The sequence below is a fragment of the Hippoglossus stenolepis genome, chromosome 1, assembly GCF_022539355.2.
Source record: "Hippoglossus stenolepis isolate QCI-W04-F060 chromosome 1, HSTE1.2, whole genome shotgun sequence".
Taxonomy (NCBI): domain Eukaryota; kingdom Metazoa; phylum Chordata; class Actinopteri; order Pleuronectiformes; family Pleuronectidae; genus Hippoglossus; species Hippoglossus stenolepis.
Window position 1 is genome coordinate 24186223 of NC_061483.1, and position 18685 is coordinate 24204907.

The 18685-nt window shown below is 40.5% G+C and overlaps 2 protein-coding genes across 4 annotated transcripts in view; one reads left to right on the forward strand and one right to left on the reverse strand.

Annotated features, from left to right (window-relative positions):
• Positions 1-1260: 1260 nt before the first annotated feature.
• Positions 1261-10151, reverse strand: lsm14ab (LSM14A mRNA processing body assembly factor b). 2 transcript variants are annotated; one of them, XM_035155375.2, is made up of 10 exons: positions 9810-10151; positions 9035-9198; positions 7565-7730; positions 6638-6835; positions 6220-6300; positions 5249-5425; positions 4769-4925; positions 4278-4304; positions 3706-3946; positions 1261-3597 (listed from the first exon to the last, which is right to left on the reverse strand). In XM_035155375.2, exons 1-10 carry the CDS (start codon positions 9931-9933, stop codon positions 3577-3579), a joined length of 1356 nt encoding a protein of 451 aa, XP_035011266.1. In that variant the 5' UTR covers positions 9934-10151; the 3' UTR covers positions 1261-3576. The 2 variants fall into 2 exon arrangements, with proteins under 2 accessions (XP_035011266.1, XP_035011259.1); XM_035155368.2 differs by having other exon boundaries at positions 1261-3600.
• A 3728-nt stretch (positions 10152-13879) lies between these two features.
• Positions 13880-18685, forward strand: part of LOC118106253 (transcription initiation factor TFIID subunit 4) — a 90066-nt gene continuing 85260 nt past the window's right edge. For both annotated transcript variants that reach the window (XM_035154652.2, XM_035154662.2), the window contains exons 1-2: positions 13880-15306; positions 17680-17840. In XM_035154652.2, the coding sequence (XP_035010543.2) occupies positions 13902-15306; positions 17680-17840 (1566 nt within the window). In that variant the 5' untranslated portion in view covers positions 13880-13901. The remainder of the gene's footprint in view (positions 15307-17679; positions 17841-18685) is intronic.

The window sequence follows — 18685 nt, forward strand, 5'->3', positions numbered from 1 at the left end:
AACATAAAATTAAATATTTAAAAAAACAGACATCTGTTGAAACCAGTTAAAAACCAGGCCTTAAAAGGCTTCCCTATAAAATGTGTTTTTCTTAAGCCACTTTTTCAGTTGGCTACTACTGGCACATACTTCAAGTTCAATTTTCAACCATTCAAACAACCAAACTTTCAGAATGATTTGACTTTTTCTGCATTTTTTGATTTAATAGGTAACCTTTTTTATCACTCAGCACCTAACCACATTCTTTTGCATGGTGAAACCTAGATTTGATCAAATTATGAGTTAATTTTGAGTTTGAGTTGAGGAACAATTAGGAGGAGCATCAGATTCAGTCCAGCTCTTCTATTGTGAACACTTGTGCCCCCCTCAGGCCAAGTTTGTAAGAGTTGACCCAGGATCAGTCACACATCATTAAATACCTGCTCAGTTTAGTTAAACTTGATTTTATGCTCTCTGGGGGACATTTTGGACCCAAATGCTACATGTGTCCTCTTCCATTGTTTTAGCAGGAAATGTATTACAAAGCAAAGACTCTGTGATAATACTTTATTAAATGTGCATGTGTTTTATTGGTGGTAATGGGACTTTTCTCAGCAGGCATTATTCAATTCTCACAGTAAAGCAAGGTGTCAATAACATACAGTTCATCAGTCAGCACAATGCCAGGGACAAGTGGAGACCTTGTTAATCTTTATTGTTGATAACTATACCCACTAAGCAACGCAATACAAGCACTTTCTCTCACACTAATATGGTTAAGAGATAAACCCAGATTTACAATTGGGGACTTTGAGCGGTTTTTTTGCAACACGATTTAAAATATTTCTTTCAGATTTGTTATTAACTAAATAGACACTCAAAGAGCACATATCTCAGTTAATGCATCCTTAGGTCTCTTAAAAGGTTTCCTTTAATTCAGCCACGCGGCATCACATTTCACACACCCTTAGTTATCAGTCCTCTAAATGTAATAAAGATTCATGAATTATTCCCTGGGAAATAGACAAGAACTACAGTAAAGAAAGTGTTTCTGTTCACTGCCTGTTGTGCTTTAAGAAAAGTAACTTTTTTATGGTCAAACTATATACTTTGGAAGAATTGCTGTGTCTCTTCTTACTGTTACATCACCTGACGGCTGAAGGATCATTTAAACACATGACCAAATGCACAAACGCAAGGTATTTCTATATATGGCATTTCTGTAGGGAAAAATAAAACAAATCAGTGACATGTGGATTAAAAAGAAAACAGAGACATGGATATTGTACAACTCTTTATTTGATGTAAAAACTCAATTTTGCTGATATTCTCAAGAAAACGATTCCTGGTTTACAATTCCAGTGAAGCAGTAACAAACATATGAAAACATGTCAGTTTTGAATTGCTCAGTAATACTTATTGTTCCAAATTCAATGTTGCTGGTTATTGCGAAAGCCCATATAAAGTGGTGGCTCCTAAGGCTATCATGCAGTGATCTGCAATATCCAGTTAAACAGCAAAGATTTAACTGCGGCTGCTTTGTTTGAAACAGCCGCAGCTAAATAAAAGGTTCTAATCTCAGCGTGTAGTGCTATCATTACTTTAGTCAGAGTGTAACCTTTAAGTTAAAGGGAGCGCTGTAAAAATCGACCACTGTGAAGACACTCCCCAAAGTACTATCAAATCAGAGCCAAGAAGAAAAAAAGAATTATCCCCCCCCAACGCACTGGCACCTCATCCAGTTCTCGTCCCTTTATTCACATGTCTGTAAAAAATAATAGATTCACTCCAGAGAACAATCACATTGACGACAATGCAACAAGAGGAGCTACAAACAAGCCAGAGATCTGCTGTCATCTGTACCGAGACATCATTCCATCCATTTACAAGATTTTCTACCTCAGTAAACAATCCTCACAACACTGTAGGTACTTAGTGTTGCAGTGGATAACAACTGACTGTACAGACAACAAAAACATTGTACATGAGCCAACTGTAAGACGAAGGATGCGGTCAATAAAAAAGAAACAAGATGATGGCTCATTATGTTTGGACATAGATAGGTTAAGTTAAGAGGAATTCTGGGATTTGTCCACCTGGGCCCTGTTTATAAGTGTGGGTGTGCAAAATGAATGGTATTTAATAGATTAGCTACAATATAATCTTATTGGGCAACTGAGACAGTCCATAAAAAGGTCCACTAAAAGTTTCTTTTCAAATTATATTCGTGTGTCTTTGCTTTGGGACACAAGCAGGGGGACAGCGAGCTGCTGAAGTTCGAATGAAATTTCTTGTTCAGCGAGACATTTGTAATGTGGCCAGAATAACAATTTGGGCATTTTATTGGTTAGAAAAAGACCGTATTGGTTAACATTTTGTGAACTGTCGCAGTTGCCCCATAAGATGATATTGCAGCTATTGCCGCTGGGCCTTCAATCTTCTTTTCTTTAAGTTTTTCTAAGAAACAAATAATTTACACACCCACATTTATAAACATTGGGACGAGATTGAAAAATACCAGAATTCTCGTTTAAGAGTCACTAAAATGAGAAACTATGATATAACGGCCGATATTTTGATCTCAACCCTCATATTATTTTTGGCAAAAGTTGGGATCATTTTTTAATCCATATCTAACTTGGCCACGTTTGGAATAATTATCTCAAGGACATCCTTTCCTTATAAGTCCCAAAGGCGTTAATAGCAATGGATGATTTTCTTTTCAGACACAAATCATTGGAATGCTCGTTCTGTAGTCAACTATATAAACAGACCTGCTCAAAAAACTCTACAGTTAACAAATAATTCTAAAGCTATCACTGTTAAACCCCGTACACCATTTAAATGACTGGTTCCTCTTGATCTATGACGTCATCGAATGTGGGAGGTTTAAGGGGTCAAAGCATCAGCCAATGATTCTATCTACTGAGCACGTCTATAAAAACGAAGTGTGTCCGTCTGTTGAGCCATGATTGGTTGGGGGACCCTAAATATAAGATGAGCTAGATATACATTCATTTATTCATTACAGAATTCTGTTTAGATTTTTCTTTCAGCTGGTTTTGACCTCACTAATTCATAGAGAATAAACTGATGTAAAAAAGAAAAAGTCCTGCATTATGGACAAAACACTGAACACATGGCAACCCACCTAAACCTGAACAGAGAGAACTATGTTGCAACAGGCAATGCAATGAAATTTGGTGCCAACAAATATGATATAAGAGACCTGAAAGAAAAATGAAAAATAAAGCTATGGATCACATGAAGCGTGATCTGCTCACAGTAACAGTGGGCTTTCTGCATACAGCTTTCAATATCAAAGAAGCCTTCTATAAGAAATGAACTTGATCGATGCAAAAATACAGCATTACTCCAAAGCACGGTATTTACACATCATGTCCATCTGATGGCTGCTTATCAAACTAAACTTCTGCACTCTCACCCCCTGGTGTCAAACAGTTGAACCTTGTGCTGGTGACTGAGAGGATGTCTTCATTTTTCTTTCTGTCAAATGTAGAGACCAAATAAATTTCTTGAGCTGGAATCATTTCTTGATGAGGGGCTACAGTTCTTTGTGGATCCATCGCTGTTGTACTATGCAGCCACTTTGTTATCCTTCTGGAAAGAACCACTTCAGGTTAGAGCTGACATACTTCTTAACTTTCTATTGTACTTCAAGTATACTTAAATACTGTTCAGAGCACATGAAACTGATAAACTCACCCTGTATTCAAAATCGGAGAAATCCCGGCCTCCTCTGCCACCCCTGAATCCACCTCTGAAACCAGGTGGGGGACCCCGAGGTGGCCCAAAGGAACCTCTGCTCACTGGCCGCCCCCGGCCTCCACGGGGCCCCATGAAGCCTCGGCCACGGAAACCCCCTCTTCCACGATTGTGCCTGAGGGGGATGCCGAACGTCTCGGAATTCATTCTTCTCTCCTCTGCCCAGGTTGGCCTTCGATCCCTGACACACGTAAAGACTGATCAGCATCCATCTTTTTGAAACACTCTACAAAAATTGTTTTACTTGATGCTAGGCACCACTGGCTAAAATGACTATTTCGGCTCACCAATTTTACAAATCCTAAAAAAATTTGATATCGTTTTTAAAAAATAATATATATAGACCTTTACATTTAAACTATAGGTTAATTCTGATCCATAAAAACACTGTAAAATGATTACCCTGATGAGGCCAATATCCAAAAGCAGTTAATGTGTTTACTCTTCATGCCAAAAAAACTTTAGCATCCGAGATACCTCTTCAAACACATCAGAGAAAATGTGCAACTTACCTTGAAAATCCTCTTTCGCCCGATTTACTAAATTAGATAAAAACAAAAATCTTTCAGTGTCTTGAGTACAACTCACATGTTTAAATTCATGAACTAAAGCTTACTACCATGGTTTAGGTGATGTCAAATGTACAGAGATATCATTCAGACTGACAGTTACACTGTAAAAAAGGGAGACCTTAGGCCATAACAACCAGAGTAGTCGAGGAGAAGTTGGTCGTGAATCAGCGTTTCTGGCAACATAGTCCTACGTCATCTGGAAAAATTGTGTCTGCCAATCCCACATGAAAATACACAACCATGTGGAATAGACTAGTGGCAAATAATGTACAAATTATAAAATCCGGCCTTAAGTCTGATGAGGCTTCGAACTGGATTCTGGTTTTTATTTCATCTTCATAAACGGTTTTGTTAAGCAGTGGAACTATCAGTCCGAAGAAATCCCCCTGTATCAAAGGGGATTCATAGAAAACAACAACATAATGAGGTACCTTGGATCATCATTGGACAGGTTATCGAAGAAGGACTTGGACTTGTCATAGTAACATGAGTTGATCGAAGCCTCCTCCTCCTCAGTTGTCCCCTCAGTGACTGGATGTTCTGTGTCAGCAGTTTCCTCTCCATTCAGTGCCTTTTCAGTCTTGTCATCTGTTATGTTGAAAGAAATATTGTTAAAAACAAAACCCCTCTAACTTACAAATAAAGTGATCATCAGGGCTGACTGAAAGTTAATTTCAGCACTAATTCACTATCGTGTTACAGTTCATTCCTACCAGAGATTTTGCTTCATGGGATTTTACTGGCAGAAATGGTGACAGAATAAACACAAATGACATGAAAAGTATTGCCCTTTTAAAATTTGCACCAGTTAACTTTGGAATTTTTAATTTATTTTGGCTGATATAAACCGTCTCAATAAGTGGTTTAGAAAAGCAGTGCCTGTTTTGTCCCTTGAAGCGTTGAAGCCATACCTTTCAGTTTGAGCTTATTCTGAAGCTCTTTGTCGATCTCATCTTTTTGAAACTGGGCGTTGGCCGTCTCAAAGTCAAAGTCTTCTTCAAACTTCATGGTGCCATCCCTGCGCAAATTCACTCTGCCCCTGCTGCGGTTTCCTCTTCCACGGCCGCGGCGGTTGGACGGAGCACCACCTGAGAGACGACAGGGAAACCAAAATCACACAATGCTCGGGGAAGAAAACACACGTTGTACAACCGCATGTTGTATTCAATGCCAATGATATCGAAGTTACTTCATCTTTAAGTTGAGGTTGTTTACATCCACATATTGCACGGCTAATCAGTGTTTAATTTTAGCTTAATTAGGATTCTTACCCAGTTCAGCCACAAAAATCATCCTAATTTTCTTATATCTGTTACAACTACAGACCCTGTGCTGTTCTTGAGCACCATCGTTGACACTTTATTCTAAAGACAGTGTGCTGGTGCACACAACCAGAAAAGGAAAATAAACACCACTTCCAAAATTCATACTGACTGTGTAGATAGCAAACTAGAATTACCGCCCTGTGGTTGTTTATATCTGTTAAATGCTCAAGACTAAGTTTACAGTGAAGACTTAAACAATTTTTGTAATGAAAAGGTTTCCATCCCTGCTTCCCATTAATTACCTAGACTTTGGCGGCTTGCTATAAACCAATTTGTCATGCCATGCCATACTTCAAACATTTAAATGATTCTCATAATAACATAATAGGTGTTGCTTCATTGTAGAGCTGTGTGCATTGCACTTTGCAGAGTGGATGAGAAGGACTCCAACCACAATGAGGAAGTTGTACCTAAAAGCGGAGCTACTTCTGTCACACAAGTGTGATTTGGCTATGAAAACTGTTCTTTTGCAAACAGACACACCGTTATGAAGATGGCCCCAGTTTATACGGCTGAGAAACAGGAGGAGTAATGATATCAAAGTGCAAATGACTTACCAGCATGACGCCTGTTGGGATCCCTGTTTTCAAGAGCACCATGTTCAATATCAGGCTGGGACACTTTCAGGGCCTCAGGACCTGAACAGAGAAAGCATCTGTTTAACTCTGGGTAAATTGGTAAGGCTCTAATACAGTCAAACCGAGCAACACAAACATCTGAGCTTCAGATACGGTGCCGGTTCAGGAGGTAAGCAGGTTTCTCTTGGGTGAATATGTAAAGATTGGAACATAAGTGTCGTTTTGGGGCAATTTAGAGAATTTTGTGCTCAAGAATCTCCGATTAGCTCAGATATAAAACTGGAGTTACTTTTGTAATGTTTGAAAAATATTCATACACCTCTGGTCGTCAACACCAGTGTTTGGCAGGACTCAGAACATGATAATTTACCACAACAAGCTTGTGACATATCTTTACCTCTTCGCTGCTCCAGGAGGTCCGGGGGTTTTTGGCTGCCAGTGGCGCTGCTGGTGGGTCTGATGGGAGGTGCATACCCTGTGTGACTCCTCTGTCCTACAGGTGCAGGTGGAGCTGGGGCAGTTGAGGGTGGGGCCTGCATTACCGGCTTCAGGATGGGAATTTTTGCTAAAGCATCCAGCTGGGGACTAGTGCGTCCTGCAGAAACACCAAAATGAGATTTAGAGTTTAGGATTTTCTTAATAGCAAAGGCAGTTTGTCTTAAGCAGCAGATATAGACAATGTGAATTTAGTGACAGACCTGACAGATTAGGAAGGTTCTATTAAACTGCCAGTAGTTAAAACTGACATAGAATAGGGACAATTTCAGTTCTTAGTTTTTGTAAAAGAAATCTAAGAGTTTTTTTAACAAAGACAGAAATGCAAACTATCCAATTTGAATGACAAAATCTCTCTCTCGTGTTTTTATAACTGTCTCCTCCTGTGAGCACTTCTATATTCCCAAGCTCCAGCAGTTAAATAGAAATGCATTGTATAACTGTCTCCACTATTCAGTGGAGTTATATGGGGTTCAGGTGTACAAAAGGAAATCTGCACCTGTGTTCTATTCAAATCAGCAAGGATCAGGTGTTGCTCCAGATCTGCTCGAGAAACTCTTACAAAGCTTGTTTGAAAGATGGTGTTTCTGCAGTAAGTCAAATAGATCTAGACAGATAGTTATATTTAAAAAATCCCTGTTTCTCATTTTTACATGTCCCTCTGCTGACCTGTGATTCTTAAACAAAGTGATATGAATGTGGAATTTGAGCTTAGCAATACAGATTTTGTTTTGTCACACATGAAATCATTTTCACAGCTCTCCTTTAGAGTTCATCCTACAAATCCATACAGTGAATAGACATGTTTGAATAAGAAACTACTTCTTACCTCCTGCAGCAGCAGCAGATTCATACTGCTGAGCTGCGAGGGGTGTCACGCCAAACTGGCTGTAAGGTGGGACAGGGGGCCTGCTGAATGGAGCATAGGAGCCAGCAGACTGGAATGATGATGTTGGGGGTGCTGCAGTAGAAGCATTGGTGGATCCAACTGATGACTAGAAAAACAAACACACAGTCCACTGAAAAACGACGACAAGACCAACAAAAACAGGACTCTTTCCTGAACTCTCCAGTTACATGGGTGGGTTTTTTAGCTTTTCATTACACATCACAGACACCAGCAGCATTAATTATAGTTCTAAAACATAACTGCTATGACAACTTGTTGTGACTGTCACAGTTCCAAATGTTGTGCAGGGCTTCTACAAACAATATCCACTGTCATTCACAAGTTTCGTGAAAACCCTATTCTGTAAGTACGACCAACATGCAGGACAGTTTATAAATATTTTTAAAAAGTATGAGGTGCAAATATGAGACATTTAATTTAACCTACCCAATTTTTTTACACAGATACTAGACTCAGATGTGGAACAATGTTTTTCATTCAAAGTGTTGACTGCCTATGTTCCTAAGCTGTTGCGTGTTTGACTTAAAATTCAGTGTTTGAAATGTGTGTTTGTAGGCAGAAATATAAACATAGGTATTGTTGCAGCAAATATTTCTAATTTCATAACAACAAAAGCCCTGCAGTGATTAATAAAATTAATTATTGATTCAACTTAAGCCAGCCAGTTGGTTTACTTGACTTTAATGATGTATGTGTTTGGGTGTTGCAATACGACAGTATTTTGACAAAATTCTAACATTAAGAGATAGTGTGGTTTTGATTTGTCTTGTCTAACTAAATATAAAAATATAGTGCATAGTGCAAGATCTTAATTAGATTATATAACTTTATTAATCCCCAATGGGGAAACTCTGCTTCCAATTACAGACAAGGAGCATTACACATTAAAATAATAAAAACAATGAGGTGGTAGTGTAGCTAATTGAAGATAAATATTAAAAGATAATTGAAATTGCTAATATATTTGTGTTGCCCATCAGAACACCCCCCTTTTTTTAAATGTAAGCGGGAATCCTATTTGAGAATGGTAATGGTTTGTAAACCGACAGGAGCAGACTTTCTCTACAGCAGACATGTGTCTGGTGTGTAGGTAAAACACAGGTGTTACTAATAACATGCAACCAGTGTGCACGATGCCCGAGGGCTGACATCGAGCAGCTACACTGATTCAGTCATTAATAATTTATTCCACCTTCACTTTTCCATCTATGACGTCAACATATCTTCTGAGACAGGGGCTTTTTGCATCAATTAGAAACCATCTGACTGTGACCAGGCATGACCTAGGATGTAGATGTATGTAGTAGTGACTTTGTAGGGAAAGAACACCTTGGCTGACAAACTGGCACACGTGCAGCTAGTTTACAGTACAAAGACACAGGCGCTTACCTGAACTATGGCAGGGTCCTGAGGCAGGGTGCTAGTGGATTTGGGTGGCTCGCACACGGTTAGGTCTTTAATATCACTCCCTCGGAAGATGATGTACTCAAACACTTCCTCTCGCGGTGGAATAGGCCTGTCAGTGGGCCGATCTTCAGTGCCGAAGGAGCGGACTGTTGGGGAAATGCGAGGGGCAATGTGAATGACTCGACATTAGCCTTGTTATTGAAGCTGCTGTAACGATGCTATAGTTGCAAAGTCTGATGTTGTACAAAAGCAAACAGCCTGTGAGGCTGATCTATAACGGATTCCCTGTCCTAATGTTTAAAATGCTGCTTAAACTGCAATGTAATTATTTCATGATACTGATTTTTACCAAGCACTTTTTTCTCTTCGAAACAAACAAACATACATACAATCAGGGGGAGTATTAACGTCTTCGTACGCCGAGTTCACCGAATACGCGTTAACAATAAAAGCTAATAAAACTAAATTAAATTTTACTAATAACCAGTAGTTGAAACACAGATTCTTAAAATCAGGTGTGAAATAGAACAAGGTCTTTACTTCCTATTATATTCCATTCAGTACTAAGCAGTTAGCCCGAGCACGTAAACAAAGGACTAACTACAGCAACACTTAGCCGTTAGTTGGCTAAAAGGCTAGCAGGCGTTAGCTAACTACGCTCATATCGGTTTCAGTGTTTAAACGCTTTAGCATTTTTTCAAGCTAAGTAATAACCATTTGTGGTGAATGCAGATAATGTGTTGGTCATGAAACTTACCTTTAGCGAGAGCTACGGTCGAGTTCTCGGTATCAATGGTGTATAAAATTCCTTCATAGCGGATCTTGGCCTTGGAGATTAGGCTAATTTTGCTGCCGATGTACGGGGTCCCTCCTCCGCTCATCTTTACCTCCGTTTACTAAACTTCCTTCCACGAAATGTGTCTCCTGTCAAATGAAGCTGTCGGACGTGTACTATTCAGGAGCTTCAGTTCTCAAGGCTTCATTAAATGTGGCTGAATGTGAGACCGCGGCCCAGACTGTGGCTTCTTCCTCTGCTCTGCTCTCTAACACGACATGGCCGTTTACATTTTCCTTCGCCCGCCGCTAAGCATGCTGGGAGAGTATTTGGAGGAGTTGGGGGTGGAGCCTGACTGAGAGCTCAACGACGCTGTACACCCGATTACACCTTCCACCTGCACCGATTGGATGGTACCAGCTGTCAATCACACTGTATATTGATGGTCTATTTGACTCTAAATGGGACCAGAACTTACACAAGTGACAACTGACTTGAAAACTTCACCAAAAATCTGCCTGATATATGTGCATTCATAGATATTGTGACTCTGGAAGTTAAATAAAGTTCGACAGTACATGAACAAGTGCACTGTGTCCTTTGACAAGATTTTAAAGGGTTAGTTCACTGAAATAAATGATCTACATGGTGATCTTATCTAGCTCCTGTAGTGCAGATCCAGGTTTGGATATCTGCACACACAGATCAGATCTTTAGATACCAGTGTAATGTGTTGTGTTCAGATCCAGCAGGCTCGTCTGGAGGAGGCCTGCCTAAAGCTGGAGGTGTGGGAGGTGAAGGTGAACCTGCAGAGGGAAAAGGAGCAGATGCAGAGGGAGCTGCTGGGCCGACAGGAAGATAGAGCACAGCTCTGCCCTCTCTGAAGTCAGACACGAGGTACACAGCAGCCTGGAGGACACTGGATACGTATTCACAGGATGGAGCAGAGTTAAAAATCACAGGTCAAAAGCAGCTTGTTTATTGGGTCGAGCTTTGTCAGCATGTTTTTCAGGGGTTCGAGTCATTTTTATAAATTGGACTTCAGGTGATTTGGTTTGAATAGTTTGAACATCAGCAGACTCATCTCCTCCTTGCTGTGGCTGAGCGTCAGCATGATCAGCCTCCAATGATTCCTCTATTAATATTTTCATTGGGTCTTGTGTGAAAAGAGTAATCATTTCAAACGACCTGAAATTACCTTTGGCAGTGTGAAAGTCCTGCACTAACACAATTCTTTCAGCTTTTTTAGTACCATTGTATCATTCTTCATAGAACCACCAGAGGACAACAAAACATGATGTTTTCTTACTTCTTACCTGGATTAAATAAAACAATTTAATTTGTTTATTTTTGTAATATGAAAAAATCTTTAAAATTAAACATAAATTAACAAAGCAGCCCTGGTGGCACCTTTCACTGACATGTACGAATAACTGTAGGTATATTTATCATGGCAAAACTTACAAAAAAGCCTGTTGGACCCATACACTAAATTGAACAGGAAGTTGGTGATGTTGATTGTAATGTAAAATTTTTCCTTGGAATTTGCTATCTGTAGGCATTCTACTTTAATGAACTCCTCCAACAGAATAATCATATCAACTTCACCTTTGGTCAGTGCAACAAACAACGTGAACACTTTTACTTTAACAGCATGCCCGTGGCCGTATTGCCATGAAACAGGAAGTTTGACTACACTGTACATTGTCCAATCTGCACAAGACCTTACATGTTTGATGACCTGGCATGACCACATTTATATTTCAAAATTAAACATAATCATAACACCCGTTGACTCTCTGTCATGTCCTGAAAATTGAAGTCTGACTCACAATGGAGTAAATGAATATATATAACTGACAGGACTTATGATAAAGATCCTTAATAATAAAGTTTTAATTAGATATTCTCACTAAAATACAATTTACAAATTACTCGGGTCTGTTTTAAAACTTGGCATACATCTGATGCAGCAAAATCCTAGTTCATATTATAATGTTTATATCTGGGTTGGCTCAGTCACAGCACTGTGGACCAGGTGAAATTATTACATGCAATGCACACGTGCAGTATCTATCCTCATGCAATCATCCTGTACCACTGCAGTTTACCCAAGTATTCGTCTCTACCTGCAATAATTCTAGTATTGATACTCTCTAGTGTAAGGTGTATATTATGTACATGTTCTCTGTATTTTCTTATAAATATTTTTTATTGCCAATATTTATACTAATTGATACTTTCACATTTTCTCTTATCTACCTCGTTTTTGACTATCTGCTGCTGTAAAAAGTACATTTCCCCTCAATGAAGTTTATCTTATCTTATCCAAGACTAAGGGGGACAGAGAAATAAGAAATAAGAGCTTGAAGGCTCTGGAACCCCCACCTGATGAAGTACAGCAGACAGGGTCGGTAGCTTTCTTTAAATCAAAGCTTAAAACCTACTTTTATCCTACTGCATTCCCTGATTGGACCTAATTGTAGTTTTTATTATTGTAATAGGTGGTCTTGCTTCAATGTCAGTGTTTTGTCAAACACACATAAGCAGAACCAGCCCATCAACATGTTAAGGCCAGTTCACACAATTACATAATCCACATTAAAACGAATTCTTCAGGTTATTAATCAATTACACTCTTCAAGAACGCATTCTCAACACACGAGGGAAACAGTCGTGTAGCTGACGGTTAGCATAGCAACTCATGTAAACTCCTGAACCGTAGGACCCCACAGTATGAGCTGGGCTTACCAAAAAGGTGCCTGACTAAAATAACATTTAACCCACTGACAACATTAACAGGCGTTATAACAATAAACAGCAGGGACCTTACAACAGTCTTTATGGTAGTCTGAAACGACTCCCTGTTTACCCTGTACATGTGGGCTGTGTACCTGTTAGTATAACAATTAATTCCCATAGATTTGTGCCACTTTACGGGGAAGAAAACGACAGGAAACCAACTTCCGCTGCTAGGAACGTATTATGGTCTATTGCGCATGCGGTCGTGGAGTCCGGAGGTCCGCCATCTTGTCTGCAGCCAGGTACGGTTGGCATTCTTCAGAGGTGGACTCTTCTCCCGGAGCTCTTAAATGAAAAGGATTGCTTTAGTAAAAACAACACTACCAACAAAAAGTTTAAATAATAATGATAATTAATATTATAAATCTTTACGTTTGTTTTTTAAAAGGACGAAAATGAGCCAATGAATCAAGTGGCACTGGATAAAATCTTCACACGTTCGGTTACTACAAAGTGGAGAATACATGCTTATATGAAAAAACATTGACATTTCAAAAAACCCACTATGACCTATTAAACTTAGGGGAGAATACTTAGTAATTATATAATTTAAATTAAACCATATATTGATGCAAACATCTCCCTCCCACTATATTCATTCTTTTTTCTCATTGCGTGTACATATTTAAATTTTTTGTTGCACCTTTGTGGATGAAACATGTAGATAATAGATGTTTTCGACTCATTTTTATTTTCAGTCTAGTTCATGAACGTTTGTAGTAAAACATATTTTGAAAGAATTGTCATTTAATTTAGACTCTTTGAAGATTATTTGAAATTAGATTTCCTTCACATTTTATTTAATTACCTTTTATATTAATTTAACTTTTAAATTGTCTGACTTATGATTGTTGTGTCTGTATATTTAGATTACATTTTCTTTTCTTTTACTCTCTTGTCTGATATGTTTGATATATGTTATAGTCGTTTGTATTCTTCTATGTGTTGTGCATGTAAAAAAAGATGCGGAAAATTAGATATATACACACAATGTCTCCAACAAATTGAACATCATAGTTTTGTATCTATAAACTATGAGATGCTGACATCTAACGTGTTAGTTTGGGATGATTCTGAAATGACATGGTTATTACACTAGTATTAGGTGTTTTGTTTAAATTAAATTTGACTTGAAAAATATGATGGACGATACATCGATGGGGTACCCGCCCCTCCTCATCTAATGACGTCACAGTCATTCCCACAATGCCTAGTAACACGCAGGCGCACTGTAAAAAAATAAAAAAATAAGAAGGCTATCTGTGATCAGAGATGGCGGGCGCCTCCGACCCCCTGGAAGATATGCTCTTTTCAGAGGTGGACGAGAAAGCTGTGAGCGACCTGGTGGGCTCGCTGGAGTCGCAGCTCACCGGCCAAACGAACCCCGCGGCCAAGACGGACGAGAACGGAGGCGCTGGCTCCGAGACCCCCGCTAACCATCTCTTAGGAAAACCGCTACCAGCTCCAGTGGGCACCACAACACTGGAACAACAACAACAAGGACGGCGTAATAAACCCGAGATGCGCCCGGAGATCAACTCCAAAGACGCGAGTCCGGATAAAAGTGTCACAGCCGCTTCTCTGGGCTGCTCCCCGTCTGTCCGCGAGTCCGCCACCACCAACTCCTCGGCTGCCAGTGTGAGCGCAGCGGGCAGCAGCGGCTCGCAATCACATGGAGCATCCATCACAACACTGACGGCTCCTGGCGTGTCAACTTTGGCGTCTCCGCCCGCCAGCATCAGCACCACCCCCGCCACCAGCCGCGGCTGCAAGGGCTCCCCGGGCACAGGTGAGCCGTCCACGGAAGCCAGCCCGGCGAGAAAACGCTTCACCACGCCGCGGAGGAGCGCCGCGGCTCGGATAAAGAGTTTCAACGGCGCCGCTGTGACGACGCGGAGGAACAGCAACACGGTGGGTGGAGAGACCGTCAGCCCGGTGGATTCAAGTCCACCGAACCCCTCCACTCGGCCGCTGACAGCCGCTATCAACACTTCCACTTTCACGGTGTCTAACGCCAGCCTGCCCGAGGGTCAGTCCGCTATAGCCCTGGACCGGGGGACGCCCACCATCGCCCTGCACAGACTCCCCAGTCACATCGTGGCCAGTATCGCCCAGAACGGAAACGGGACCAGCGTCTCTGCCTTGGTCCAGCAGGGCACCCGCACAGGAGCCGCCACCTGCTCAGCTGCACAGGAGAACCACAGCAAAACGATCACAGACACTGGGGCTTCCAAAGCAGACGATTGTCAGTCCAAAATTGTAATGTCAAGCCAGCCTGTCAGTGTGAACTCTGTAATAAACTCCGTTCCCTCTGCACCTTCTGTTGTCACGCCAACAACAACAACAACCACCACCACCACCACAGCAGCAGATACAACAGCCACAACAGTAAAGCCGCCTCTGAGCTCTGCCACAGCCCCTGCTTGTGTCACAGGGGTGGCAACCAGTTCTGCATGTGGCACTGGTCAGACTACATCGGTGACCACCACCACCACCACTGTTTGCATGGTTAGACCCACTGCCCCCTCACCTGCACCCGCTGTGGCCACCCCCGCACAGTTTCAACCCCGTCCTGGACTCACAGCACCCCAGAGGATTGTAGCCCCCCAGCTGATTGTCAGACCACCTCAGCAGCAGACGACCATTCAGCTGCCCCCCGGGTTTACCATCCCACCGGGTAAGGTTTGCAGGAGGCGCAGGCGTGCAGGAACAAGGAGCTGTTGTTAGAACATCAACTGTTGCACCGTAGTTGTCAGACCTACCTGTCTTCAGTGTGATGGGTTTGTGTGTTTGTTTGAATGACATACTGGTTTCTGACGTTTGTGTGGATGTGCCAGGCAAACATTCCCTCTCCAAGTTATCCTGGTGCCTGCTCCCGAGGTGAAATATGGCCTTTTGATATATGCATTTATTCAAAGTAGCTTTACTGTGAGTTTCACCATGGGTGGTCCCAGGGAGAATCAAACACTTCACCCAGCAGTGTCGGTGCTATGATGTATCAACGGAGCTGCACAAAGTCTAAAACTCACAGCAAGCATGCTTGACAGCCCCAAAACATGACAGGAAGCCACATACTCAATAACAAAAATGACAAAACCTACACGAAGTTCCCAAAAAACAGTGTCAAATGGAATTTTTAGTTTTACATTTTTAGTAACGGATGCTGAACTCTGTGACTGCAGGAAACAAACTGTAATGTGTCCATGCTGTCACTTTTAGCTCAATGATTTTACAGGACACCACATACTACCAACAAAGTGCACATATACAAGCAGGCACTTAGAAGCATTTTCATCTGCAGCATAGTTTGTTGAATGTCACCAAAGTTGCAGACATGTGTGCTATTCTGAATAAGAGTAACCAACCCGAATCCTCTCATTAGCCAGGTACAAAACATGTAGAGCAATGTGTTTTTACATCAGTAGAAACACATTAACCAGAGTGGTACTGGGAGGAGTGCATGGCTCAGGAAAGGCTGAGCAACCTCACACATGATTGTCTAGTACTTATATTAGAATTATAAAAGAAATAGGAAATGGTCTGATATCCGAAATGATTTATTCGTCATAAAACATATTTATTTGTCATAAAACATAGTAAAAAAGTGTAATAAAAAAATAAAATAAACCACCTGACAAACCAACAGGGTGAAAACATCACTTCCCTAGTGGAGGTGGAGATGTGCACCTGTTGCACATACAGATATTTAAGTATGTACTGTGATGAGCATGACGTGCCAGGAGTTGTACAAAGTGGCAGATCTGAAGAGGGGGACAGATTTTTTACTTAAATCACTGTATTTCTCAGTACATTTAGATTTATATATAGTTCCAAGTCTATGAAGTGTATCAAAGTTCTTTAAACATTTATGGTTGACCAAATAAAGCACTGGAACTGTATTTTTTCAATTTTTTTCTCAGGGTGGGAATTTATCATGCAGTCTTGAGCCATACGCTGCAGCCATTGGGTATCCTACATTTAGCTGCCATATTTGCCACACAGCTTATATTCCTTAATGCAGTTAGAACCTACACACTCTCTTCTGATTAATCTCACATCAGGATTGACTGTTCAGTCAGAAAGTCAAGACATTTGTCAGAATGTGCTATGAGTCTTTCTACTGACCTAACTCATATCTTTTTCCCTTCCTGTAAAGATTAAAAAATGTGTAATAAAACGTTTTGTTAGGATCCTATAAAAGCTATTTGACGAAAAATGGCGCTGTTGTAATTTCAATTGGAGCCTTTTAGAAAGAGCAAGGACCCTGTGTATCGTGTGTCTTTATCTCATTATCACAGCTTCAATCAAATGTCTGGACCTCAGACTGTTTTCTCTACAGTAGTCTGACTTGCAACAAGGTCCTGTTCCTCTCTTGGGGGGTTAATATTATGTAATCAAATTGTAAGCACTGTTTTAGTTCAACTGAATAAGCCATGATACATGCCCTGATAGATGTTTTATATATACATATAAACTCGAGTGTTTTTCACATTTTAAATGCAGTGAGCACGAAAAAAAAGCCATGTTTCAAGTCCAGTTTGCCTGATTCAAAGCAGAATATCACACATGAAGTATGTTATATATCACAATGAGTGTGATCTCACACCTTAAACCATGGCCTCCCACAACAAATAAAACCCCTCAGATTGTTGTTTTGTCGTCAGTTTAACTTGTGGTTCTGTGTGTTTCACTTATGGTTAAAATGTGGTTCTTCGGTGGTTAACTGCAGTTTATTATTTCCTGATGTACCGATTTAAAACTGGTTACATGTGGGTCTAGGAATGATTGAGCTGTGTTGTAGAACTATTTTAACAGATCCTTTCCAACCAGTCAGATGTAAGCAGGCAAGGGCCCAACATCAGTCACCATCCAATTCCAATGCACAGAATATAACCTGATGAAGAGTTTCTAGTTGGTGTTTTCCATTTTAACTTGTCAGTTTAAAATTGTCAAACCTGCCTTATGAAGAGGATTTTGTCCGTGCAAGATACCCGAGTTTCAACCATATCCGAAACAGCTAATGAATGTTATGTTCCCTGTTGTTGTTCAGGAATGGTGTTGGTGCGCACAGAGCTGGGCCAGCTGGTCATGGTTCCTCAGCAGGCTTTGGCTCAAGCTCAGGCTCAAGCTCAGGCCCAGGCCCAGAACAACATCTCTCCTCGACCTGCGACCCCCACCACGGGAACATCCTTCAGAGTCACGACTCCACAGGTGAGACTCACACGGTTGCCTTAACCTGCAGATTGACATTAGCACGACCGTTACACACAGTAATCCTGCTCATATAATGTTTCTGTACAGCTAGACAAAGACAGGAGGAAGAAATGTGAGACAGGTTAAGGATTTGTGGTATTTAAATACCTACAGAATCTGGTTGTGTTTCATGGTATACCTGGATTCTGCATGTATTATAATTTACAGAATAACTGGTTGTGTTTAATTTTAGTTTCCAAGCACAATAGAAGATGGATCTTCCGATTTGTCTGTGTATGTGCACATCACACAAAGGGCTTCACTTCTCAAACATTCCTTTGCAGAGATTTAATCAGGATCAGAATTGGCTTTATTGGCCAAGTATGTGTACGCACAAGGAATTTGACTCCGGTTTTACATTGCCCTCAGTATACTTACATAGAAATAGACATACAGCCAAAGGGATGAGGACAACAAATAACTGAACAAATAAGTTAAATAATGGTACAAAAACAGTTAAATCATGGTGGTGGATGGTCTGGACTTTACTGAACAATAGCATGTGAAAAGAAATAAGGAGAATATATATTGGGAACACCTTAAACGTATACACCATGAGAGTATGTACAGATCAACTGGTTCTGTATGTTGTAAACATTACAAGTTTTCCAAAGAAGTAATAAGGTATTGATTTTCATGTTGGATGCTACCGTCTTCTTTGCATGTTACGTGAATTAGATGTTACCTTATTTTCCCTTACTAATTTTTTTAAGTAAGAAATCTCTGGCTGATCTTTGGATCAATTGTTTTGCTGCTTGTTGTGTAGCAACATTGCAGGACAGCAACATTTGTAAAAAAAAAAG

Excerpts from the sequence above, each read along its gene's own strand:
- lsm14ab (XM_035155368.2), bottom strand. The coding sequence starts at position 9,933 with ATGAGCGGAGGAGGGACCCCGTACATCGGCAGCAAAATTAGCCTAATC. Across the intron at positions 9,199-9,809 it reads GACCGTAGCTCTCGCTAAAG|TCCGCTCCTTCGGCACTGAA; the intron begins GTAAGTTTCATG and ends TTTCCCCAACAG. Across the intron at positions 3,601-3,705 it reads TCTCCGATTTTGAATACAGG|AAGGATAACAAAGTGGCTGC; the intron begins GTGAGTTTATCA and ends GGTTCTTTCCAG.